This window comes from Eretmochelys imbricata, chromosome 1 (assembly GCF_965152235.1).
Source record: "Eretmochelys imbricata isolate rEreImb1 chromosome 1, rEreImb1.hap1, whole genome shotgun sequence".
Taxonomy (NCBI): Eukaryota; Metazoa; Chordata; order Testudines; family Cheloniidae; genus Eretmochelys; species Eretmochelys imbricata.
This window is the reverse complement of record NC_135572.1, coordinates 38,808,994-38,836,056: the sequence shown is the minus strand read 5'-3', so window position 1 is coordinate 38,836,056 and position 27,063 is coordinate 38,808,994. Positions and strand designations below refer to the sequence as shown.

General features: G+C 40.9%; 1 protein-coding gene across 1 annotated transcript in view; it reads right to left on the bottom strand.

The window, feature by feature from the left end:
• The window catches only part of DDX10 (DEAD-box helicase 10), a 328,324-nt gene that overhangs the window by 285,364 nt on the left and 15,897 nt on the right, over nucleotides 1-27,063 (bottom strand). Inside the window, exons 6-9 of the mRNA XM_077808979.1 lie at nucleotides 21,651-21,840; nucleotides 18,845-18,971; nucleotides 17,462-17,624; nucleotides 15,712-15,796 (exon numbers count right to left, since the gene is read on the bottom strand). Of these exons, the coding sequence (XP_077665105.1) occupies nucleotides 15,712-15,796; nucleotides 17,462-17,624; nucleotides 18,845-18,971; nucleotides 21,651-21,840 (565 nt within the window). The remainder of the gene's footprint in view (nucleotides 1-15,711; nucleotides 15,797-17,461; nucleotides 17,625-18,844; nucleotides 18,972-21,650; nucleotides 21,841-27,063) is intronic.

Below are 27,063 nucleotides of genomic sequence, written 5' to 3'. Positions count from 1 at the left end.
AGTTAAGGTTGGCCAATGCTTTCCACTATAGCATGCTGTGTTCAGTTGCTTATAATTTTTTCAAAACTTTATTTGCTTGGACAGATTTTCTATGCTGGATATCTGCCTCAGGCTGAAAATTTGGGGAAGATTTCAGCAAAAATGGATGAAAATGAGATGTGGGGAAAATAGGTTGTTTTGCCCATTTTAAATTCTTACAACAGGTTCATTGAGATGCTCTAATGCCCCTATGCTTTGGATTGGAGACTTGACGTTTTCAGGTTGCAGCTCTGTTGTAAGGGACGGGTCATTTGCCATTCCTGTGAAAATTCATCCAAATTTAGCCCTCTGGAAATTTGTGTGCGTATGCTCAGTAGAGATTTATTAGAGTCTGGAAGCTAAATCGTCAGAAGATTCAGCCTGTAGTGCATATAATCCAACCAAGGACAGTAGGGGTAGAGGATTTTCCATGCAAATACCCCTAGCAGCCACAGGATGCTGCAGCATTGGGTGTAGCAACTGAACTGGGAGACATTCTGGCGCTCTGAGTGCGCCCCAGCAGCAAGCAGGAAGAGGTAGAACCAGCTGGGCTGGAATGCAGAAGGGTGAGGAACAGAAGGTGGTGGAAAGGGACTGAAAGCTGAGGTAGGGGAGAAGGCCTCTGAAATAGAAGGGGTAGCAAACAAGATGTCCCAGGAAACTATAGGCTAGGTAGCCTCACACTGATCCCAGACCAAAAAAAAAAAAAAAATCACAGAAAGATCAACTTGGGACTTGAAGGATAGTAGCATAATTAATGCCAGTCAACATGCTTACAGAAAACTGATCTTGTCAGACAAGCTTGATATCCTTTTTTGTTGAGATTACAAGTTTGATTTGACAAAAGTAACTGTTGGCATAATATATTTAGACTTCTGTAATGCATCTGACTTCATCCCAAATTGCTTTCTGATAACAAAACTAGCACTATGCAAAATCGATGCAGGCCATATCAAATGAATTAAAATTGGTTAACTGAAAGATCTCAAAACAGTTTTTAAATTAGCAACACCCAATGGTTGGTGTTTCTAGTGGGGTTCTGGAATCTGTTCTTGTCTCAAGACTTATTCAATATCTGTATCAATGATCTGGAAGAAAACTGAAAATCATTGCTGTAAAGGTTGCAGATGACAAAATGATGGGGATAGGTCATTTATACAGACTGACCAAGATTGCTTGGTAAGGTGGGACCATTTGAACAAGCAGCATATTAATAGCCAAATACAAGGTCATACATCTATGAACAAAGAATGTAGGTCATGCTTAGAAGATAAGAGACTGTATCCTAGAAAGTAGTGATTGTGAAAAGGACGTGTATATCATGGTTAATTTCAAAGTCATGGCTCAAGTGCAGCTGTTTATCCATCAACTGAACATGCGCTCCCAATGCAATGTTGTAGTTAAGAGGGAGAACATGATCCTTGGCTGTATAATCCAGTAGGAGCAGCAGTGGTGAAAACATTACTAGAAAACTGTGTCCAGTTCTGCCATCTTGACTTCAAAATATGTATAACAAAAAATGGAAAGGACACAGAAAAAGAGTTATACAAATTATTTCATATCAGGAAAATACGCCTTATAGTAGACTTACGAAGGTCAATCTAGTAAATTTATCCAAGAGAAGGTTAAAAGATGATTTGATCACAGTCTACAAGTACCTATATGGGAAAGAGATTTCTGATAGTAGACAGCTCTTTAATCTAGGGGACAAAGATATAAAAAAATTGCGCAGACTACCTTAATTCTTACATTTCCTAACTTTTGAGTTCTTGACTTTTCAAAAGTAATGTTTTAATGCAGTTTTTTGTATATAATAACTTTTAAGCTACAAATAACAGCAGTGCCAAAAACGCTGTATAATGAATAAGTTGCCTTTCCACAAACTAGAAATATATAGAAGGTGAAAAGCACACTGTGGAAATGTTATTAAAAGCAAGCGTTAAAACTTGGTCTCCAAAGATTATGATTATTTCAAAGTTTTAATTTAATCTTATAGAGCCTTTAGGCAGGGAAATAGTATTAAAGCTAAGACAAGAAAATCACATTAAGTTAGGCCAAGAATATGAAGAAAGGTCTTCAAGTGAAATTTTTTTTTTTTTTTTTTTGGTTTTTGCTTGTTTGGTTGGTTTTGTTTTGTTTACTTGCTATTACTAGGAAGAAAAGCAATATTAAAAATATTTCTCAGCATCCGGGGGGGCTTGAGACATTCAAAGGGATTAAAAGAGATCTGATGATTATTGCTAGGTTCTAATCATTCACTTAAGCAATTCCCCATACTTCTTTACACCTAATTAAGTTTAGTTACACGCAAAATATTTCTATTGCCTTTTGAAAAGCCTGAATGGACTGTCTTATATTACAGATTGGAGTTTAACTAGCCCCAAAACTGTGAAGTAACTGAAAAACAGACAGGCAGGCACTGCTGCTGTGCCTCCTCATTGCAAAACATGAAAAAAAAAAAAAGAGTCAAAGGTTTGGGAAAACTGAAAACTAAATGATTTGAAACACCATCTGGAAGATTTTGCATCTGTTTAGATTTTTCATGGTGGTTTAGCTGCAAAGACAAGCCAATAGTAAAGGAGCTTTATTTAGACAAATATAGACTTGCTTCCCAAGAAGAGATTAGCTATTTTCTCCTCAAATGACAACAGACATGTTGTTAGAAGATTACTGGTCTGCACCATCACTACACTTAAAAAGTCCCCTGTAAATTCAAAAATGGAGCTTGTGCTTTTTTTTTTTTTTTATGATGTATTAAGGTGGCCTGAAAGTTTCTCTCTCAGGAAAAGTTTTTTCTGCTTGTTTTTTTATGCTAGAAATTTGTGTATTCTAGACCTCAGAAGACACTACGGAAAATAGCCTCCTGCTGAAATGACCTCACAAGAGGTTAAAAACTGGCCCAATTGACCAAATACCCTTTCTTTTCTCAAACTGTTTAAAACTCCGTTTTCCCATTAATGTCTATTTAACTCCAACACTTACGGGGGGGAGGGGAACCTATCTGTAGATCTTCAGCTACCGGTACAAACAATCACAATACCTATCCTTACAAAGTCCTCCAGCAAAGCCAGAGGAAAGCATTCTTGACATTAAGGTAGATAAATAAGAAAATAAACATACATCATGAAGCAGCAAAGAAAATGTCAACCCCAATTTTTAAAAAGCCTCCTCCAGGTCACCAGTAGTACTTCTCTAAAGAAAAGAAACAGCGTCCTTTTCTGATTCATGTAGCCTGCTGCTTCCAATCTGTACACCCTTACCAAAACCAAACAGTTGTTTTGGATCATCAGACCAAATATTAGTGTTTTACCAATGGAGGTATTTGTTAAACAACACTCCTTCAACACAGCTGCTTTGTATACAGAATTTTCAACTAAAACCTAGGGCATTCTTAATAAATAAAATTAATTTACTTGATTTGTGTACCACCTGGTAAGTGATGCTTATGTTTACATCATTTTGAGATTATCTGAAGGGCCCAGAGTAGGTCTGACTTTAGTATTGTGATTTTATGATAATTTCCTTATACACAACAAGATACTATTAATCTTTATTTTTAAAAAAGGAATTGTTTTGGCTGCAGCAAGTCTTCAAAAACCAGATCTATGTAACTTTTGTATACATTTGTCTTAGTTACTCATTCCGGATGAGATGAGTCTGCTTGCCCGAATATCTACTCATCATCAACTGAGTCTTGAAACTAACAGCCAGAGAAGCAAGGTGACATAGAACTTCACTAATCCTGTACTATTCTATGGTAACTGGAAACATGATAGAGAAAGAAGCTGCCTCTGAACAGGGGGCAGAAGGGGATGGCTGAGTCAGGAAGATCCTATATTGGCTACCATCTTTTTTTTTTAATTGAGAGTTTGGTGCTCATGAAAGAGGATGCCCTCTATGCACCAAAAGAGCCTTGTGGAGAAGCAGTTCTGTTTTTCTACACCATGAGCCTGAGGAACCACACCTCTGAGTGCGAGGGGATAACTTATTGCCCATGGCAGACTCAGTCTTTAACTTTTCTGCTATGACCATCAAGGGGTGGCAGTTAGTGCCAAATGTAGAGCCACTGTCCATGATAGGGACCCCTGTTCACTGAGAACTGGATTGAGATCAAACTCTTTTCACCTGGACCACATGGTCAGATAGAAAGAACAGGATTTCTTGTGGCACCTTAGAGACTAACAAATTGTCAATACCAACCTGAGCTAGAGTTGTACCCATAACTATAGGTAAAAGTTTTATATACCTCTTACTGCCCCAAGCCAGACACCACCACTTCCTATTCTTAAAGCTCACATATTGCTATACATGTCTGTTCTTACATTAGCAGAGGAGAGAGAATGGAGATGATAAAAATGTATCAATCTTCCTAGGAAGCCTCACCATCCAGGTCAACAAACCATCAGAGGGAAGGTGGACAGAAATCCTAGGACTGATCACCTTGGGTAGAGGAAGTCATGACAACATACAGGCCAATCCAGCCTTTGACTATCCCTGCGCCTGAAGAAGGCCCACTAATAAGAAGCACTGTGCCACAGAACACCACTGTGGCTGCCCGTTACTCTGTGTGTTACATAACCCTATTTGGTATGGAGAAAAAAAATCTGTTTAATGTTATCAAACCAGAGGGAGTTTACTGCTTCAGAGATCTTGCCAAATTGAGACAGAGTGCTGGATAAACGACAATTCTTGCAATAAGGAAGTTGGTAGCAGTGCTGTCTGATCACAGCAAGAAAGAAAAGGAGACCCCCCAGAAACCTGAATTGCTTGTGCCTCAATCTAGCCATCAAAAAGGACAAGTCACAGGGCAAATTCCCACCATGTGAGGACAGTTTTGAAGAGCATGTCAAAATAGCATCTTGGCAAACAAAGATTTGGATGTCTTCACGCATAGGTAGACCAGTTAGCCGATCAGCACTGCACCATGGATGGAAAAATGTGAATCATCAACTACTCCCCATATTCTTCAAGGGCCCAATGGCATCTAAGCTTGCACAAGACCTTCTCTGTGCTTATACCAGTAGGGTTCACTGCACAAACAACTGCATCTGTAGTCAGAACAATTCTCCCTGCACAAAACTGCCAATACAATGAAGACTGTGGTAACCCACGCACACAGAGATCATGCTGAACAAGATAATGATAATAATGTTGACTAGAAGTGTCACCAGAGTTATTACATTTCAATACCCTCTGTACAAAATTATTAGATTTTGTTTTACCCTTTACATCATCATTGTGATGCTTTGAGGTCATAAAAAAATCCAATTTTATGTCTTGAAATAATACACACTCATTAAACTAAGCGGGCATTTTAACTAGTTGATGGAGTCATTGTTTACCCCCGTTTCTATGATAATGGCACTACTTGATGGCTTGACATCATAACTCATCTTAACGTAGACATAATAAGCTTTCAAATGATTCAAAATGTGTTTCTTTAGAGAGGGTATATTAAGTCGACCAAATTGGTGGTGTTTGCTGCTCACCTAAACTAAATAGACAATTGTTAAGTCTGTCATGCAGCTGCTGGCACTCACTGAGGAAAGTTTCTTCCTCACTAATTGAGATTGAGAAGATGAGGGGGCTTTTCCAATGGGTCTATACACCCTGCACCCTGTGTTTTAAAGTACATCAAGATATGGTCCACACATTTTTTGTTCTAACTCTACTACAGTCCTGATGGTCTCCACACGATACTCACAATCTCTTCTCCTTTGTGGTTTAGTTCTTGTATCATTAACCAAAGAATTTTATTGGTAAACACTTGTTAAGTTTCAGAGTAACAGCCGTGTTAGTCTGTATTCGCAAAAAGCTCACGAAAGCTTATGCTCAAATAAATTGGTTAGTCTCTAAGGTGCCACAAGTACTCCTTTACTTGTCAAGTTGTAGCTTTCTGGCAGAGGGCATGTATTTTTTATTTTTTTTAGATCATATCACATCCTCTTCCCTCTCTTCTAGGCATGGAAGTACCCTTTTACATTAACATCCCTGTTAGGAGAATCATCCAACCAGGTTTCATTTCTGCCACTAGATCATAATCCCCCTTTATTTAGTTATATAGTAGAGTCTTCTTTCTTATGCACAGACACACGTTAGTCAGGAGGAAAAAAAATGGACAAAAGCATGCCACAGCTTACACCAACCTTATCAATAAATTGAATATAAAGGTCACTGGGGCCTCCAGCCTAGCTAATAAGCAATCTATTTCCCACAGCAGCGGTGTCCATTCTACTGTACTGAAACAAATGCTTATTTATTCTTTATTATAGTTTTCCAGGGTGGCATTGTGTCAGTGGGTAATTATGACCATAGCCAAGTTTATATTTTAGTGTGTGAGAACTTCATACCACACCATTAGAAAAATATTGTAATGGAAACAGTCCAAGTGGATGCAACTGAAGGACAATGTCGGAATTGTAGCTGGGCTTCAGCATGCAATTGTAAAGAGGGTTAAATAATATGAACTGTGAGTTAAATATGCAGTGGTAAGGGGCATTTCTTGTGACCTCTGCTGGCAGCTATTTTTTAATATTTTTTTAAGTTAAGACAATAAATTGAAGACTGCAATGTAATATGAAATATGGACTAAATACTACAGTAGATCAATAAAAGCACTTCAAACAGGCTTTTAACCTAATAAATAGTTAATTATGCAAGGAGCTGACAATTTGACTATGCAGGTTATTCAGATCCCAAGACACACATCCCATCTCTGGATTAAAGACAATTATTTTTCACTTTGAGGGGGGAAAAAAATTAAACTTTGCTGAGTTATCCAAAACCTTAAGTGTTTAGTCAGAAAATGTTACAACAGGGAGGGGCTTAATTACGCTTCCCAGTGACCATGATCCAGAGGGATATATTTCCTGACTGCCTGAAACTATTATCCAAACATTTTCCCCTAAAAACAACCATATGGCACCAGCAGCTCCAAACTTTTTAATTAATGGGATGAAACTGACTACCGTTATCATATTGTCTTGTCCAATAGAGAATGGACAGTGGAGATTTTTAATGTAAGATACATTTTCAGGATACAAAGTGAGAGTGAACAAAACCAAGGCAGACTATATATAGTTAGATTATTTGATATACAGTACACACACAAAAAAAAAATATATCCACCAAAGGGTATGTTGGCTTCCTCCAGAGCCACTGACATCAACACCAAATCTCTCTCTGAGACTTATCCAAAGCCCACGGATGCCAAAAGAAAGACTCCCAATGACTTCAAGGGGCAACGGATCAGGTCCTAAATAAGTATTTTACATTATGTGCACATGCAACATGAAGCTCCAGACTTACTCCTGAAACTATTAGAATCCCTACAGAATGGGTTATTCTACTCTGTCCTCCATTTCCCATTTAATGCCTTAAAAACAACTCTTGGTGCAGAAAAGCCAGACTTAGGTAAGAGTTTTACAGGCTTTTTTGGTAAAGGAGGTAGAGGAGAAGTGGATTTATTTAAAATCAGCTAGTAGCAATAGTATGCTAAGCACTAAACACAGAAACATGTCCACACACTGAATAAACTGGAAAACAAAGCAGTCTTTTTCCCCCCACTATTTTTGAAAATGAAATCAAAGTTCCTGTAAAAAACAGTCCTTTTCTTACCATCCTACTTATCAGTTAAGTAACCTTTGTATGGGATTTCTTTCACTTACATGTCCTCTTCATGCCACACAATGTGTAAAAATTACATTTTTGAAAGAAAAACACATACAGTAAAACTTCAAATATGAAAATTAGCTTCTGCTGTCCCCTAGTGGCATTGCATTTTGTTTCACAAACCTGATCAAAAAACATTTTCAAATCAAATGTAGGTTCCATGGACATACATGGCATACATCAGAAGAAATTAACAGCCAGAGGAGTTAATTCCACAAAGAAATCTGCCAGCAGACCAAGGGATGCGATCATTCCCCTCTATTCGACGTTGGTGAGGCCTCATCTGGAGTACTGTGTCCAGTTTTGGGCCCCACACTACAAGAAGGATGTGGAAAAAAAATCAGAAAGCGTCCAGCGGAAGACAAAAAAATTAGGGGACTGGAACACATAACTTATGAGGAGAGGCTGAGGGAACTCGGATTGTTTAGTCTGCAGAAGAGAAGAATGAGGGGGGATTTGATAGCTGCTTTCAACTACCTGAAACGGGGTTCCAAAGAGGATGGATCTAGACTGTTCTCAGTGGTAGCAGATCACAGAACAAGGAGTAATGGTCTCAAGTTGCAGTGGGGGAGGTTTAGATTGGATATTAGGAAAAAACTTTTTCACTAGGAGGGTAGTGAAGCACTGGAACGCGTTACCTAGGAAAGTGGTGGAATCTCCTTCCTTTGAGATTTTTAAGGTCATACTTGACAAAGCCCTGGCTGGGATGATTTAGTTTGGAAATTGGTCCTGCTTTGAGCAGGGGGTTGGACTAGATGACCTCCTGAGGTCCCTTCCAGCCCTGATATTCTAATGCCTCCACAAATATTTCATACAGTATTTGCTTAGACTGTTTGAACTAAAACCCACAGGAAACACAGGACTCTTCAGATCTTAAAATCCATATATTTCTGAAAGCCTCATGAAAAGCCTTTTGTCACATTATAAAGGATATTTCTACAGTATTTTCATTATTTGAAAAATTACTTATTTGTCCAGACTTTAAAGACATATCTACAAAATGCAACTAGCCAAAACATCTTCTAGTAACGTTAGATACAAAGCAGCACTCCCTATCCACAGAAATAATAAAATCGCTTTCAAGTTAATCAGACTGAAAAAAAGATACACCAACCTCACTATAAAGAAAAAGCATTCTTGCATATCTCCTGATTTTTATTTTTAGTTGTGTGAAGTGATTTTATTTTACCATGGATCAAAGATGCAGAGAGTTTTTTCTTCTTGACTTAAATATATTTATTTTTCTATAACAAAATAATAGGATTTCAAAAGTAAACAGTATCCTGAAAGCCAGTTTTAATTACAGCTGACACACAGGCTCCTAATTAGCTGAGATATTTAATTTTGCTTTCATTCCTTGCAATTATGAACTCTCATGGCCCATGAAACTTTCTAATTATCTCTAACCTCATTAATGATTACTATTAAAATGCAATTTTTATTACATTTCTAGAGACAACGTAGGCTTCTCACATACTAACACAATCCTCTGAATTCAGCCAAAGTCTCCTACTCAGTTAGAGTTGGTAAAAAAAAAAAAAATGTTTACTAATCAGTCTTATTTGAAATTCAAAGTGCACAGCGTGTATCTTAAGTTAAAGCATATTCACAATTTATTTTCTACATTTTTTCCCAGTTTATCCCCAATATGTATGTTTCTCTAGACTGTTATTTCTGGCTCAACAAACATATCTTTTACAGGAGCCATGAGAAAAAACAGTTACCTGCCTTCTTGTAACTGTTGTTCTTCGAGAGGTGCTGTTCATGTCCATTCCCAGTAGACGTGTGTGCGTCGTGTGCACAGTTGGAAGGATTTTCCCCTAGCGGTACCCATCGGGTCCGCTGTGGAGCCCCCTGGAGTCATGCCTTCATGGCGGTGTATATAGGTCCGGCTACGTTTATGTGACAGAGGTCATGGAAGTCACGAATCCGTGACTTCCAGAAACCTCCATGACATTCTCTGCTTCAGCCCCAGGGGCAGCAGGACTGGAGCTGGCAGCCAGCGTGGCCCTGGCAGGGTTTCGGCGACAGCAGAGACAGGTGGCCTTCTGCAAGGTTCCAGCGACAGGTGACAGACTTCTAAGGGGGCCCTCCTCAGGGTTCCAGCGATGGATGACAGCCTGGGGAGGGAGATGCCTCGGGCAAGCAGCTGGGAGTGTCCCATTTTCTCTTTGGGAAATATGGTCGCCCTGTAGCTCCCAGCCACCATGGGCGGAAGGGGGGCCCCCTCCGCAGCTTCCAGTTGCCATGGGCAGAGGGGGAACCCCATAGCTCACAGCCAGGTCACGGGTTCAGTGAATTTTTGTTTATTGCCAGTGACCTGTCCATGACTTTTACTAAAAAGAACCATGACAAAAAAAACTTAGACTTATATATAGGTCCCTACCAACCTGCCGCCTCTTCAGTTCCTTCGTGCTGGAAACTCTGACAGAGGGGAAGGTGGGTGGGTCTTGAAATGGACATGAGCAATGCATCTTGAAGAACAGTTACAAAAGGTGGGTAACTGTTTTTTCTGCTTCGAGTGACTGCTCATGTTGATTCCAAGTAGGTGACTCCCAAGCCTTACCTAGGAAGCAAGGTCGGAGAGTCCATGGAACTGCTGATTGAAGCCCCACTCTGCCACATGCTGCATCACCGAGGAGGCCTGCGCCCTTGTAGAATTTGCCGTTAGTGCAGGGGCAGGTATCTTTGCCAATTCATAACATGCTCAGATACAGGACATAATCCATGACTAAATTCTTTGAGAAGACACCAGGAGGCCCTTCATCCTGTCTGCTACTGCGACAAACAACTGGTTTGACTTACGAAACAGCTTCATGCACTTGATATAAAAGGCCAATGCTCACTGAATGTCCAAGGAGTGGAGTCTTTGCTCCCAACTATTAGCGTGTGGCTTAGGTAAAAGACTGGGAGAAAAACGTCCTGATTCACATGAAACTGAGAGACCCTTTGGGAGGAAAAGTTGGGGGAGGCCTAAGCTGCACTTTGTCCTTATAAAAAATGGCGTAAGGAGAGTCGGAAGTTAGGGCCTTAAGCTTGGACACTCTAACTGATGTTACTGCGACCAGGAATGCCACCTTCTAGGACCGAGAGTAATGAGCAAGTCACTAGGGGCTTGAAGGAGGCCCCTCATTAGTCTTGAAAGAAACAGACTAAGGTCCCAAACCCGGATCGGCTGCCTAACTTGCGGGTATAATCTGTCAAGAGCTTTAAGAAACCATCCAACCATCAGGTTGGCGAAGACTGATCGGCCAGACACTCCAGGGTGGAACACTGAAATGGCGGCTAGATAAACCCTTATTAGCGAGATCGACAGGCCCTGCTTCCTTAAGTGTAGCAGGCAGTCAAAGACGAGAGGTATCGGAGCCTGCATTGGAGGGGTGTGGCCCTGCAAACACCAGATTGAGAATCTCTTCCAGTTGGCCAGTTAGGTCTTGGTGGAGGGTTTCATACTGCCAAGGAGAACTTCCTTAACAGGCTTGGAACACATTAGTTCTACTGGGTTTAACAATGAAGCTTCCAAGCTGTGAGGCTCTCTCCCTGAGGATCTTGAGCAGAACCTGGTGGACGAGGGGGAAAGGCGGAAATGCGTACAACAGGTGGTCTGTCCAAGGGAGGAAGAATGCGTCCGCGACGGAGACTGGACTGTGATTCTGGAAGGAGCAGAACTGCAGGCACTTCCTGTTGCTTTTTGTGGCGAACAGGTTGATCTGGGGAACTCCCCACTTTTGGAAAATGCTGTTCGCTACATCCGGGCAAATGGACCACTAGTGTTTGTGGAAGGAGCTGCTGAGAGAGTCCACCAGCTCATTCTGAGAGCCCAGAAGGTAGAATGCTTCCAGGTGAATTGAGTGGGCTATGCAGAAGTCCCACAGTTTGAGGGCTTCCTGACATAGGGGAGAGGAGCAAGCTCCACCCTGTTTGTTTATATAAAACATTGCGGTCATATTGTACATGATCACCGCCACACATTTCCCTTGCAAGCAGGACTGGAAGGTCTGGCATGCCAGGCGGACTGCTCTCAGCTCCTTGATGTTGATATGAAGCAACAGCTCTTTTTGTGTCCAAAGTCCATGGGTCCAGAATTCTCCCTGATGAGCTCCCCACCCCAATACTGACGCATCTGTGACCAGGAACATGTAAAAGTTGCCATAAGTCCAAAAGGAGCTTTAAGCAATTTATCGAGCGGGTGCTGACAAGCCAAAGGGCAGGACTGTAAACTGGTAATGGTTGTGGTTCACTACAAACCTGAGAAAGCATCTGTGAGCTGGAATTATAGATACGTGGAAGTATGTGTCCATTATGTTGAAGGCAGCATACCAGTCTCCCGGATCCATGGATAGGAAGATGGCAGCCAAGGAGACCATGCGGAACCTCAGCTTCTTTATGAATCTGTTGAGGCCTCGCAAGTCCAGGATGGGTCCGAGACCTCCTTTGGCTTTGGGGATTAGGAATATCGGGAATAGAATCCCTTGCCCCTTAGCTCCTGAGGAACCTCCTCCACTGCTCCTGTTGCGAGGAGCGTTTGAACCTCCTGCATGAGGAGCAAGATTGGAGAGAATATCCCACTTCTAGAGTACGAAGGACCCAGTGATCTTAGATTATCTGGGTAGATTATCATGATAGAAGTGCGACAGACTATTTAGAAAAAAGGGTGAAGGATCTGGTGAGTGGACTGGTCCGTCGCCAGCAGGCAGGCAGGCCTTCAAAACCCTTGCTTAGAGCCTGAGCCTCGCTGAACCCCAGCCTTAATTGGGCGGTGGATGTGCAAGCTTATGCCTACCATTCCTGCCCCGCTTTTTGAAGAAGTCCTGTCTAGGCTGGGGAGGGTAGAAATACAGAGGGGGGTTGGGGCTTAAAATGTTTCCGCTGGGAGGCGGGGGTGTGCAGACCCAGCGATTTCAATCTTGCCCACGAATCCTTTAGGCTATGGAGCTTGGAATCTGTCTGCTCTGAAAACCACCCCATGACTTACCGTCAAAGGGCAAGTCATGAATTGTTTGTTGGACCTCTGGAGGAAGGCCCGACACCTGGAGCCATGAGCTCCTCCTCATGGCTATGGCAGAGGACATAGTTCACGTGGCCAAGTCTGCCGCATCCAGTGAGGCCTGTAAAGAGGTCCATGCCACTGCCTTGCCCTCCTCGACAATGGCTACAAACTCCGCTCAATAGTCTGCCAGGATCAACTCCTTAAATTTCATCATGGAGTCCCATGAATTAAAGTTGTATCTGCTGAGGACTGCTTGCTGGTTAACAATCCAAAGCTGGGCCCCCCCAGTGGAGTACACCTTCCTGCCAAAGAGGTCCAGCTTCTTTGAGTCTTTAGATTTTGGAGTTGGGCCCTGCTGCCCCTGTCTTTCTCTCTCATTCATTGCTTCTATGACCAGTGAACCCAGCTGCGGGTGACTGAATAGGTATTTGTACCACTTAGACGGGATGAAATGCTTTCTCTCTACCCCCCTAGCTGTAGAGGGAATGGAGGCAGGAGTCTACCACAGGAGTCTACCGCAGGAGTCTTCGTAGTGGCTTAAATAGTTTTAATTAGTGGTAATGCCACCCTGGAGGGCCCCCCTCGACCACCTCCTCGGCCTGTAGCCGCATGTTATGGGCCACCCTGTGCAACAGCTTTTGGTGCACTCTGTTATCTATGGGGGGTGGCCCAGAGGAAGAAGACCCTGCCACCACCTCATCTGGCGAGGATAACAATGTCACTCAAGACAGTACCAGGCCCTCCTGTCCCTCCAGCTCCCTGGAAGCGTCCTGCTCGGGGCCAGTAGCAGCCTCAGAGCCAGTGGTGGAGCCGGGACCCCGATGGGGCTCTCTGCCGTGGTCTGAAACCGTCTCGGTGCCTCGAGGCAGGGGATGGTCCCGGGGTGGTAAAGGGGTGCGTCCTTCTGAGATTACGGACTGGGAGCTCCTGGAGTAAGTGCCCTGAGCCTGGTGGTATGCCCATAGGGTTCATAAAGCCTATTGCGCAGACCCCTACCTACAGAAGGAAACTGCTCTCTTCAAATCACCACTCTGCCAGCAAAAATATCTGCAAGACTAGTTATCATCCTTCCTTTGAAACTTCAGCAAAGCCTTAAATACAGGCAATAGAAAAATTCATCTGAAAGGAGATCCCAACAAAGGTGTGGTGAAGTCAAGGGGTAGTCAGTCTGTATAGCAGAGGGAACAGTCTCTCAACACAGAAACAGGCCTTCTATCCCCAACGTTCAGCCAAGCCCTAGTCATACTACCACTACCTGACCACAGGAAAAGTCTCATTTAAAAGAGGCTCTCTGAAAAGGCTCCCTTTGTAGACTGGAAAGTTATCTCAGCAGTATTAGAATTAAATCCATTTCCGTTACCCTTTTTAATAGTCATGTAAATAACATTTACACTAGTACAGATGTTTTAGTCTCCAGAGTGCTTTAGAAGCATTCCCAATAGTACCTGTGTGAGATAAGTCATCCCATCTTACAAGTGGGGAAAAATTGGGCACACAGAACCTGACATGTTTCAGGCAAGACACTTAATACTGAGAAAGCTCTCAGGAGTCCTGCTAGAAGCTGCAGTTACACAATGATGCTAAATTCACCACATTTTCTTTTCCATGACAATACTGTGATGCCACAAACACAGGATAATGACACCACAGCAGACTCAAGTTCAAGGAGAGGAAGAACTGGGTTACAGGCATGCATATATTTTATTCCCTGCAGAGTCCCAACAACCACCAGATCCAACATACAAATACAGGCTTTTGCAGCACTGAGTTCCAAATGTATATACACCCAGAGACGAACAGTAGCAAGGGCATGTATAAATGTAAGTAACATTTAACAGGTTTTTTTAAAGAATGCAAATGGTTCAGTTCATAACCAGCATTTCCAAAAGCAAGTAACCTTCTTCTAGAAGAAAAAAGATGTAAACTAATAAGACAGTCTGTAGATTTTTCACAGTGGGGAAAAAATATCCCAGATACAGTGATTTTACCATTTCTCCATGATATGTCTTTGTATCTGTGATTTTAATAAACTCACCTTTCAGTAAAAGCTCCTGCCCTGCGGAGCTAGGCCTGGTTCCCCACTCCCCATCATGATGGAGGGGCTGCTAGGCCGAACCTGATTATCGCTGTAACCCCATGCACCAGGTTGCAGCACCCAGAAAGGGAAGCCAGGCAGGACAGGAGCTGCCGCTGCAGGGTGAGTGTGGGGCAGGCTTGTTGTCCATCCCCACCACCACCTCACTCAGGGTGCCCCCCCTCCTTGTTTGTCATGGCATTTTTTTTTAAAAAAAAATATATATCAAAAATCAAACCCGAGACTTTACTAAAATTTAGCATGACTGCTCCATGATTTTTGATAAAAAAATGCTATGACAAATCTTCAGCACTAGTTATCATCCGAGATGTATTGCCCCCTCTGAAGTCTGTATATTTTTGAAGTTTTTATCTACTGAGTTTTCACACAAGTAGGTATTAGTCACGTGATTCTTTCAAGAAATTGCTTTAGGAAGCAAATAATTTAAGTTATTCCTATCCCTAAGAGCATGATTATATTAAATGTTGAAAAATTTAAGATTTTTAGAAAACAACCTACTTAAGGACATCAAAATTTTCCAAATAAAAACAAGAAACAATGCCATCCTTTTCAAATGAATTTAATGACATTGGAAGAAAATGGATTGCCAGCACTAGAGATTACAGTCTTATTTATCTACAGAACAGGTACAGCACAAATGAGCTTCCACGCTGCCTGGCAGGACCACTTCTAAGGACGAGAGGACAGTTCAGACTCTTAACTATTCAACTGTGCGTATTCATGTTAACTTTTATAAAGATAATTTTTTTTATATTTATGAAGAATTGACAAAGACATTCACTTCACATAAGCTGCCAAACAGCCTTCACGTGGCAATGGCTTTTAGTCCCTTCTGACCTGTACCTAGCTGATCAGGTTATTAGTTTTCTTCCTATTATCAACACACACAGCTATCTAGTTGCAAACACGCAAATGCAAATCATAATTAAACATGTACCTGGCTGTTCTTCCCACTCTATGAATGTATGTATTTGCATCCTCTGGACAATCAAACTGAATGACCCAGTTCACCGCAGGGAAATCTGTGGAAAAAGAGAAAGATTAAAGTTTTAACACATTGCAATATTTTATTTTGCAGTACTATTCCAAGAGAGCCGTCATTCAGATCAATTTATAGACGCTGCCTGTGAGCAATCTCTCTGAATTGAAAACTAATTGCATATATCAGCATATCATAAACAGCTATCCCCTTTGTCAAACTGAACTAAAATTAATGGTGTCTTCATTTCCTAAGTAATGACAGTGCACTGAATGGAACATAATTTCACACCTGACAAGGACAGACAGATGCTCTGTGTCTTACAGATAATAAAATGCCATGGTATTTAATGATTAAGTAAGTGATTTGACCCACTTTTTATGTAGAATATCAATTTACTACACAATCAGATCCTGAAATTAGCTGTGGCCAGCTGCTACTACCATATCTATCCAGATATTAAAACATCATTATCTATTTCAATGACAGCAATAGGAGGTTGCTAGGTAAGACTGAACAGTCCACATTGAAAGGAAGAAAATGTCAGACATAATGGGTATTCCAGGCGAACAGCAGCAAACCTCTGTTGCACTGTGTAGAATCAGTATTTACTAGTTGGTTATGACTATGGTCACAGGATATGCAACAATTATCCACACAACTGTTTCTAAACAGATGCATCCAAATAAATTCTTTAGCAGCGAGAACCAAACAGTATGGAAAGTAGAGATGGAGTCCTATGCTCTGTCTCCTCCTAATTTAGAGTATTTCCCTCTTCTAATCTGTTGGAGACAAAATGATATTTTGGGCCAGTGAATTTTACTGCTTAATGTTTGAACCCAACTTCCAATGCCAGACAAGTGCAAGTGAGTTCTTGAAAGCACCTTTGAACAATTACACCTAACCACTTTTAAGTTATTAAATATGAAAAGATTATATTGTAAGATACAAAATCGCCATGAGAAAACATAAGGGAAGAGCTAATACACCTTCCTTCTAACAAAAACCAGTCAAAGGAAAGCAAAACCTAAACAAAACTACTTCCATCAATAGGAATCTTCTTGTTCTTGCCTCAGCTATCATTTTGCCTCTTTAGAAGCAAAGGAGGAGAGTTGATTTTTCCCACATTGACACATTTCAATTCAGAGGCAGGCATTACAAAAATCCCTCTAACTTCCTCCCATCAGCTACTGGTTGGTAGCTCATTTTATCTACTTTTTAGACTAACCCATGGGATGCAAGAGGCATCAGAGTATTTAAAGCCTTTGAAAGCTCTCCTTCCGGCATTCAGGACATCCCTTTCTTTTTATCTATTTCCTGAACACAAGTTACTGAGTGCTGGAAGAGCTGGATGGTCTATGGATTAGAGAGCTACACAGCTTCAATTCAACACATCAGTAATAAACAGCATTACAAAATTGCTCAAAACAGACGTTTTACAAAGACAAATAGGAATAAACGAAGTACAGATTACTAAAACAAGGCCCCGTTAAAGAGAAAGATTGTATTGAGGAGAAAGTATTTTAATTATTTTGCTTTTTGGATAGAATGATTAGCTTTTAGATAAGGAGGCAACAAACTAAATGTAGACTTACCTTGTTTTAAAAATGCTTCTTAAAGCCTGGTTTCTTATAGGATGCACTGCTAAGGTATGAATAGGCTTGGAACACCACTCTATGGATACACTATTGCACTAAAGGTTACCTACCCAGCCCTCGAGCCGCAACATCTGTAGCAAAAAGCACTGCTGATTTCTTGCGAACAAAGTCATTGTAGACCTCCATTCTTTTCATCTGTTGCTGTTTGCCATGGAGAGCCATTATAGGTATGCCAGGGCGGAGCCTACAGAACACTCTGAACAAATACTGAACCTGTTGGTCAACAAGTCAAAGAGAAGAAGTGAACATGATATTTCACTGTGATGGTGAAATATCATGTTATCTAGTTATCTACCAAGAAATAAATATATTCTTAACATTTAAAGCAAAATAGCTTTCCTCCAACCCAGATGTGGGATGGGATCTGATTATGTGAGTGGAGAGAGGTCATCACCCCTCCCCACAAATACTGAGACAGGAAGTTAATTGTGTAAGAAGGTGCCATACTCCGCAGAGCGGGAAGCAGTGCCAAGCAAGATGTGCCAGGTCCTGCAGAGAGCTGGGGGTGGGCAGAAGAGATGTGGTGTTGCACCTTGGCAAGTCAGAAGTGTATGGGCTAAACTAGATCTCACCAGTAGTGCCACTCTCACAGGCACTTCAGTGCACAGGATTGCAATCAGGGTAAATCCACCACAGCCTAATTTTAATATTTCCACCTAGTGCACTTTCTTTCACCAAGACATTTGTTGCCTGTTTATTATGGTGTAAAAAAAAAAAAAAAATCACACATTGTTTTGAAGTGCCAAGAATTTTTTTTTAAAACTAGTATTTAAGGAAACTACATATATTCCCTTACAGATTAATTTAAGAGAAATTTTGTTTCTATTATTGAGTATCTTCTCTCCACACTGAAGTCAGCAATATGGCAACATGGATATTCATACCTTCCTGTATCAGAGACAGCAGAAATGGATTTTTACAACCCATTTAAAAGACTTGAAAAATAAATACATCCATAAAGCCTTTCAAATAAGGTAATCTGTAAGGCTGCTATTTAAAGCAGTCAGAAATTATTAAATATCTATGGCATCATGGTGCAAACACTTAAACACCAGTACTTCAATGGACTGCTCACGGGAGTAAAATTACTTTCACAAATAAGTGTTTGCAGGATCAGGTCATATGACCATAAAGAAAGTCTTTCCATACTTTCAACTGCTCGCTCTTCCCTGATACCACATAATTATTCATATCACCAACTTTTAAAAAGTCACCCCTTTACACGCTATGCAAATAAAGTACAAAATGTCCCACACCAGTTAAAAAGCAACCAGCTCTTACTGAAACAACTTTCACCATCTATTTTTTTAAAAACACGTGTTAATTTTTGCACTCTTATTTTACCATTTAAGTCTCTCTTGCAGATTTCAAAGTCATTAGTTTCACTCCCTCATTCTTGATTATATCCAAAAAGAGAGAAATACGAGTTGTACCTCTTTACAACTTGCATAAAACACAATGCTCTTCTTATTCAGGTGACTTCTCAGGAAGGAATACAACATGTTTATTTTTTGCTGCAGCCCACAAACAATATAATTCTGGTCCAAAGTTGCTGGGGTACTGAAAAACAAAGGTCAAGTTAGACACTTCTCATATCATTTACATAAGAAAACCAGAAGAGCCACACACAGAGTACCTACAGATCTGCCACTTGGTTTTCATCAGTCAGAAGTTAAATTTAAAGTTTCACTGCTTCCATATTAATTACACTGAGAATTTCTTTCCTATTTTCAGAAGCATGCCTGCAAGCGCCAATAAAAGGCTCGTGCTTTTTGAAGACTTACGATTTTCTTACTAATAGCTTCACAATTTTTTAGATCCAGTTAACTATTAAGCCAAAAAATGCCTGTGTCTAAATAGTGACATTCAAACTGTCTTGACCTAAAATGCAAACCTTTCTTTTTAGTCCTATTGAAGCATCATTTGTGCTTAAGGCAACGTCAAAGCAGAGTCTAAAATGTACAAGAAAATAAATTTTTAACTGATTGCACTAGTTACCTGACATGCAGTGTGTCTCTGTAAAGGTCTAAATTGTCATCTTAAATTACTTTCAAGTTCTTTAAACAACAAAAAAATAGCCCATGAAAGATTAGTTCTTAACGTACTTTAAAATGCTGCTTTGATGCTCTTTACCTCCCACCCCAGACTGACCAAACTGAAATTAAATGTAACTTGAAGGTGCCATTTCTGAGGATGAAACTGCAATGCTCTGCTCTAAATTTTTATTCAGCTAGTAGTGCTCTAAGTTATGCTACAGTAGTTGCCATTTTGTAAATCTCTTGCAGGAAATTGTTTTTCCTCAAACTGATAAAATACTGTGTACCACGGTCATAATTCTAAAACAAAACAAAATATTTTCCATTTATTTTTCCTTCATCTTGTCGTCTAATTGCAACTACTGAAACATCCGATGAAGTGAGCTGTAGCTCACGAAAGCTTATGCTCAAATAAATTGGTTAGTCTCTAAGGTGCCACAGTACTCTTTTTTTTTTGAAATATTTCAAAAGATCTCATGAGGCAGCATTATAATAAAGACATTCCCTTCTCAACAGGGAAATGCAATTGAGTGTACAAACAGCTACACCAGCCCTCAAGCTAAGGTAGCTATAAATTTAGTTAGGTTTTTTATCCTTTTCCACCAAGCAAAAAGGGGATTAACAATGTAAATTGTGTTTCTAACGTTTCCAATTATTCAGGATCCAATTTTTTAGGTAATACTATCACAAGTGTATATGAAACAATGGATTGAGAAGCTGGTTAGAGTATTGGAGTAGTGGACTCAGAGTCAGAGCTTGTGTTCTGTTCTCCGCTTTGCCAACGTGTGATCTTAGGCAAGTCATTACTTCAGTGTGCTTTGTTCTCCCCTCCATCTGTACGTCAAGTAGGCAAGTATTTTTGTACCTCACAGGGGACCTGATAAATTTAATCGTTCAAGCTGGTCAGAAATTTTTTGCTGGAACAGTTACCCATGGGAAAATGCCATTTCAACTAAGCCAGATTTTTTTTTTTTCCAGAATATTGTATTAATTTTGCTGAGAAAGTGAAAAGTTTTTCTTCTTGAAAATTTTTAAAATTTCATTTCAGAACAAAGCTTTAGTTTCAAAATTAATTTGACAGGTTATTTCATCTGTATTTTTACATTATTTCATGATGGCAGTGGTAATACTGCCTATGTCATATGTCAAGTCTCATCATAGGATGCACTACTGCTATTATAGACAGGTCATTATGACAAAACAGTCAAAAGTCTATTTTTTTATTATTATTTTTTTAAAACATTAAGGGCAGCTGCTACATAGAGATTGAAACATTTTATCTTATTTTCTAGGTAAACGAGTCTCCTATTTTTGTTCTAATAGAACAGTTTGGCACTGACATTATCCACACAAAAATAAGCAACAATCAGAGTACTAATTCTAAGACTAGTTTTCAATAACTTTGTGTTAGCCTGGAATCATTTTTCTAGGAAATTGAAAAACAGCTGGTCCTCTAATTTGTATAGCGAATGCTTATCTTATTGTCTAGATCCAGATGTCAAACCGTTTCATAACACAGACGAGAGACTAATCTAGAAAACAAGATGTTCCAATCTGTACTGAGTACCAGCCACTCTTAATGTTTTTGCAAACACAAAATAAAAATATAAAAATGAAAAAAATTCAAAACGAAGATTTTTTTAAAAAAATCTAATTGTTTTAGAATTTCCATTTCATGGAAAATTTGAATATATGTTTTCATTCCAATTCAGAACAAAACCAAATTCTGAAATGTCAATTTCCCATGAAACAGGAATTCTGAATTTCTAACACTCCATTAAACATTCATGTTTGTAAAGTCATTTGAAATCCTCAGAGAAAACAGCCTACAGAAGTGCAAGGGTTTTATTGTATTAAATACTATTATCTCCACTTGGGTTTGCTCAGCTCCCCCTCCGAATATAAATGCCACTGAAGACAACATGAACCCTTTTGCATCTAGTTATATCTAAAAAGTCAAATCAAGCTAAGGCACCTCGGTGAAAAGTATAAGTGAACCATGACTGGCAATGCAATACACTTCAGCTGCTTGTTTTCAAAATAAAACAACAAGAATCAGTGTTTGAGTGGAGCAGGAAAGGTTTAACATGAAACATGACAACATCCCGCTTCCTAGAGGTGCTGGGAAAGAAGTTGAGAAAAGTGCAGCTATCATCACTTTCTTTCTCCAGTACAAGCACCAAGACAAACTACCACCACTCACCTGAATTTTGCTTTTTCATGAACCCAAACATATTCCGGATCTTTTAGACTCAGTCGTGCAAGATCCTTCACTGATTTGGTTTGTGTCGCTGAAAAAAGCAATGTCTGGCGTTTCTTAGGAAGATTTTCTATAATCGCATTCATAGTATCAGCAAAGCCCATGTCCAAGATTCTATCAGCTTCATCAAGAACTAGAACAAGGAAACAGGTTTAGAAGAACTGGATTTTTAAATTCTTTTCAATTCTAACCTTGAAATTTTAAAACAAAACAAAAAACAAAAAACCTCAATTTGAAGTTTCTGTTCCTGCAAAACCATGTTAACAGGAATAAGAGAGACAGACCAGGAATTACATAAATTACATTTTTCACTGATTTTTCTTTAGAATTGGTCACACTTCATTCAATGCAGAAATGCTCCTGTAAAAGTCCTCAACTTCTCCCATAATCCATGAACTACAGCTCTCAATTTCATATGCAGAGGATCAGGGTTTCAAGCAACTAATACACCAGTTTACATGTAAATTGCTTCTAACCAAAGGCGGGCCCGTTACTGAAATAAAGAAAGCTGGACATAAGGTGAAATTGCAGTTTGAGTAGTCAGGGCAATCATTTCACCCCTGCCTCTAGTTGCCATAAACACATTCAGAGTTGGGGTTCCAAAGGCTAAGGCAAAGGTCAATGCTGATTGCAGTTTTGTGATGCTCATTCTCTTATTTGTCCACTATGAATTGAATTTACTATAGCGAGCTTAATATTGAGTATTTTGTGAGTTATGTTATAGGTCTGTAAGTCTTGCTATGTAACTGACTGCAGAAAGGAGCTCTCTCTGCTAGCAGGGTAGCAAACTCTCCCGTCCCCAACAGCTTCCAAAAGCAATCAAGAAAATAATGATTCTCCAAGCCAGTGCTGCAGATCACACATTAAGCCTTAGAAGCAGGCAAGTCTTCTAGTAAACTGAAATCAGTATTCAGGTAAACGGTTCAGTAGAAAAAGAAACAAGAGGCCAACAAAAAAATATGAGAGAAGTTAATCTGGGTTGAATCTGGAAGAAATAAGGTTTCTGGAGACTGACTAAAGGAGCATACCCAACTTAAACCAAATTGGGTGGGCTATTAGTCATCACTTCAAGTGACCAAGAGAGCTATACCCAGAAAGGAAAGGAAGAAGGGGCAGACACATTTCTGGGATGGGTCAAAGGTAGATGTACAGGTCTGAAAACTACATCAAGAACAAAACAGTGCTGCAGGGGAGCTGGCTGAGGCCAGTGATAACCACGGAGTACCTAGAAGATGCCACACGCTTGCTTTTAGACCCTCTGCTAGCCCTGCTACCTGTGATTACTACTGAGGTCAAGCAGCTGGGCTCAACAGCTGCCTAGGGTGGGGAGGAAAAAAAGCTTTATCTGTACACAGCTGAAAATCCCTTACATTTCATCTGGGTTCTGTTGATTGACTGAGAAGTAGCCAAGGAGCAGCAGCACAGGATCTAGCCAACAGAGCTGTCTGAGTGGGAGTTTGGGGGTGGGTGGTAGTGTTCTGGTTTTGTTTTGCTGTTTGTTTGGGTTTGGGAGTGAGTTTGTTTGGTTTGATTTGTTTTCCTTGACAGGACTTTAGGCAGGAAGGCTATGACAGATACAGAGGCAGCAATGTAGTAACCCAAGGAATGGAAGAGAGAAAGAAGATGACTGGATGTGGAAACTGTGACATGTTCATGATCCTGTAACGGGTACCTGAAAAGAGAGTTTTGTTTGTAATGAAGTGTTGCCTGATAGAGCTGACGGAAGGGAAGATCCGAGGTTTGGAGATGCAGCTGAAAACTCCGTTTGAGTTCTGAAGGGGATTCCAGCAGATGATGGAGGGAAGGCGAGAGGAGGCTGAAGGGAAAAGTCAAGATTCACAGAAGTAAGCTGAACTGAAGAACTCTGAGGGGAGACTGCTGGGTGAGGAAAGTGACCAGTGGAAGCAGGTGACTACAAGAACAAGGCAAACAAAAAGAAAAGCTGGTGAAGGGGCTCAGGAACAGGTTTGCTGAGTTGGAAAATGAAGAAGGGGCACAACAGGCTGTGTTGGAAAATGAAGAAGGGGCACAACTGAAGGTGGGAGGGCAAGAAAGAATAGAACAGCAGCTAGTCCTGTAATAAGAGGGGAAGAGCCAATGGAGATAGCCGGAGTTCACAGCCCCAGGAGGATACAGGATGCCTCACAGAAGATTGCAAGGGAGAACAAAAGACAAGAGGACTTGCAGCCAGAAAGAAGAGAAAGAAGGCCAGAGAATCACCGTTAATCAGCTGGAAAAGGCAAGTCTATATCATTGGTTACTCCTTATTAAGAAGGACACACAGGCCTGTCACCAGAGCTGATCCAGAAAACAGAAGGGTGTGCCGTCTGCCAGGAGCTAAGATACCAGATGTAGATCAAAGACTGAAGAGGATCCTAATGGGAGAAGGAAAGAATCCGATTTGTTCCCACGTGAAGGACAATGACACAGCTAGATTCTCACTGGAACATATCAAAGAAGATTGTGCCAGGCTGGGGAAGACACTTAAGGAAATGGAGGCTCAGGTGATCTTCAATAGGATTCAGCCTGTCCCTAGAAGAGAATGAAGGTGAGACAAAATTATGATGATCAACAAATGGCTCGGGCTGTGGTGCTATAAGGAGGCCTTTGAGATGTTTCAGCACTGGGATGCACTCATGGACAGAGGACTGTTCTCATGGGATGAACTCCACCTGAGTAGGGAGGGAAATAGATGTCTGGAATGGAGGTTGGCACAACTGATTAAAAGAGCTTTAAACTAGAATCTCAGGGGAGATGTTCATGTAATCTACACACTGGGTTCTAACACTGAGCGGGAGGAAAATCAAGAAAGAAAGGATACAGCAACGGGTAGGAGAATGGACATTAAGAGGAAAGATAGCTTCATTAGTATTGGCACTTACATGTCAGGTAGGCGATACTGGCAGTAGAATGACTGTATCCAAATCAGGTGAGGAATCTGGGTGAAGCCAAGTAGCAACAACTAAGAGGTTTGTACATCAGTGCAAGGAGCCTAGGTAACAAAATGGAGGAACCAGATCCACTGGTGCAGGAAGTGAAACCAGATATTATAGGGTAACAGAAACATGGTGAAACAGTAGTCATGGCTAGAATACTGGTACTGAATGGTATGTAATGTTGAGGAAAGATAAAGAAACAAAGGCGAAGGTGGTGCAGTAGCATTGTATATTAATGATGAGGTAGACTAAAGAAATTAGAAGTGATGGAATAGCTAAAACAGTCTGTTTGGGTCAAAATCACTTTGGGGAACAAAGGTACTCGAGCAGTGGTCTCAAACTAGGGGTGCCGCTTGTTCAGGGAAAGCCCCTGGCGGGCCGGGCCAGTTTGTTTACCTGCCACGTCCGCAGGTTCAGCCAATTGCAGATCCCACTGGCCACGGTTCGCCGCTGCAGGCCAATGGGGGCTGCGGGAAGGGTGGCCAGCACATCCCTCGGCCCGCACCGCTTCCCGCAGCCTCCATTGGTCTGGAGTGGCGAACTGCATCCAGTGGGAGCCACGATCAGCCAAACCTGCGGACGTGGCAGGTAAACAAACCGACCCGGCCCGCCAGTAGCTTTCCCTGAACAAGCAGCGCCCCTAGTTTGAGAACCACTGGACTAGAGGATAGTGCTTGGTCTGCTACAGACATCCAGGATCCAATCCAGATAAGTATAGAGACCTCCTTAATGTTTTTAATGCAATAAATACTACTGGGAATTGTGAGATTATGGGAGACTAATTCCTAGATATAGATTGGAAGACAACTGCTACTAATTATCGTTGGGCCCAGATTTTCCTGGATGCGAGAGCTGACATTTCTTCAGCAGTCATTGAACAAAAGGTTATGCCATTTTAGATTTGGTATTGGTTAGTAGTAAGGACCTCATAGAAGAGCTTGGTTGTACGGGACAACATTGGTTCGAGTGATCATGAGTTAATTCAGTATAAAACTAAATGGAAGGATAAACAAAAATAGATCTGCAGCTAGGGTCCTTGATTTGAAAAGGGAAAACTAAAAAAATTAAGAGAATTAGTTAAAGAAGTGGACTGGACTGAAGAACTCAAGGATCTGAACGTGGAGGAGACTTGGAATTACTATAAATCAAAATTGCAGAAACTATCCAAAGCCTGCATCCCTAACAAGGGGAAAAAATTCACAGGGAAGGGTTGCAGACCAAACATCTCAAAGAAGGTGATTAAGAGGAAGCAGAAAGCATACAAGTAATGGAAGATGGGATGGATCATCAAGGAAACCTATATCTCATGGAGACCAGAAAGTGCAGGGATAAAGTGAGAACTGCTAAAAGCCAAGCAGAGTTGGACCTTACAAAAGGGAATTAAAACCAACAGTAATAGGTTCTATAGCACTAAAAAGAAAAAGAAAACAAGGAAAGGAGAAGTGGGACAGCTAATCACTAAGGATGGGGCGGAGATTAAAGAAAATCTAGGCGTGGCCCAACACCTAAACGAATACTTTGCCTCAGTTTTTAATAAAGCTAATGAAAAGTCATGGGGTAGTGGCAGGGTGGCTAATTGCAACAAAGATATGGAGATAGAAATTATGACATCCAAGGTGGAAGCCAAACTCAGACAGCTTAATGAGACTAAATTGGGGGGCCCAGATATTCTCCATCTGAGCATATTAAACGAACTGGCACATGAAACTGCAAACCCAATAGCAAGGATTTTTAATGAATCTCTAAACTCACAGGTTGTATCCTATGCGGAATTGCTAATATAGTTCCTATTTTTAAGAAAGGGGGGGGGAAGCGATCTGGGAAACCACAGGCCTGTTAGTTTGACCTCAGTTGTATTGTAGGTCTTGGAACAAATTTTGAAAGAGAAAGTAGTTAATGTAAATGGTAATTGGGATAAAATACAACATGGTTTTACAAAATGTAGATCATGCCAAACCAACCTGATCTCCTTCTTTGAGGAGATAAATGATTTTTAGACAAGGGAAATGCAGTAGATGTAATCCACCTGGATTTCAGTAAGGCATTTGATACAGTTCCACTTGGAAAATTATTAGTTAAATTGGAGAAGTTGGCAATTAATATGAGAATTGAAAGGTTGATAAGGAACTGGTTAAAGGGGAGACAACAACAGATAGCCTGAAAGGATTAAGCAGCTAGCAGGCTAATGGACTCGGATTCAGCCTTTAGAGCAGTGGTGGACAACCTGCAGCCCTGAGGGCCACACACGGCCCACCAGGGTAAACCGCTGGTGGGCCACGAGACAGTTTGTTTACATTGACCGTCCACAGGCACAGCGGCCCGCAGCTTTGAGTGGCCACGGTTTGTCATTCCTGGCCAATGGAAGCTGCAAGCAGCAGCGCAGGCCACAGGAACATACAGGCTGCCACTTCCTGCTTTAG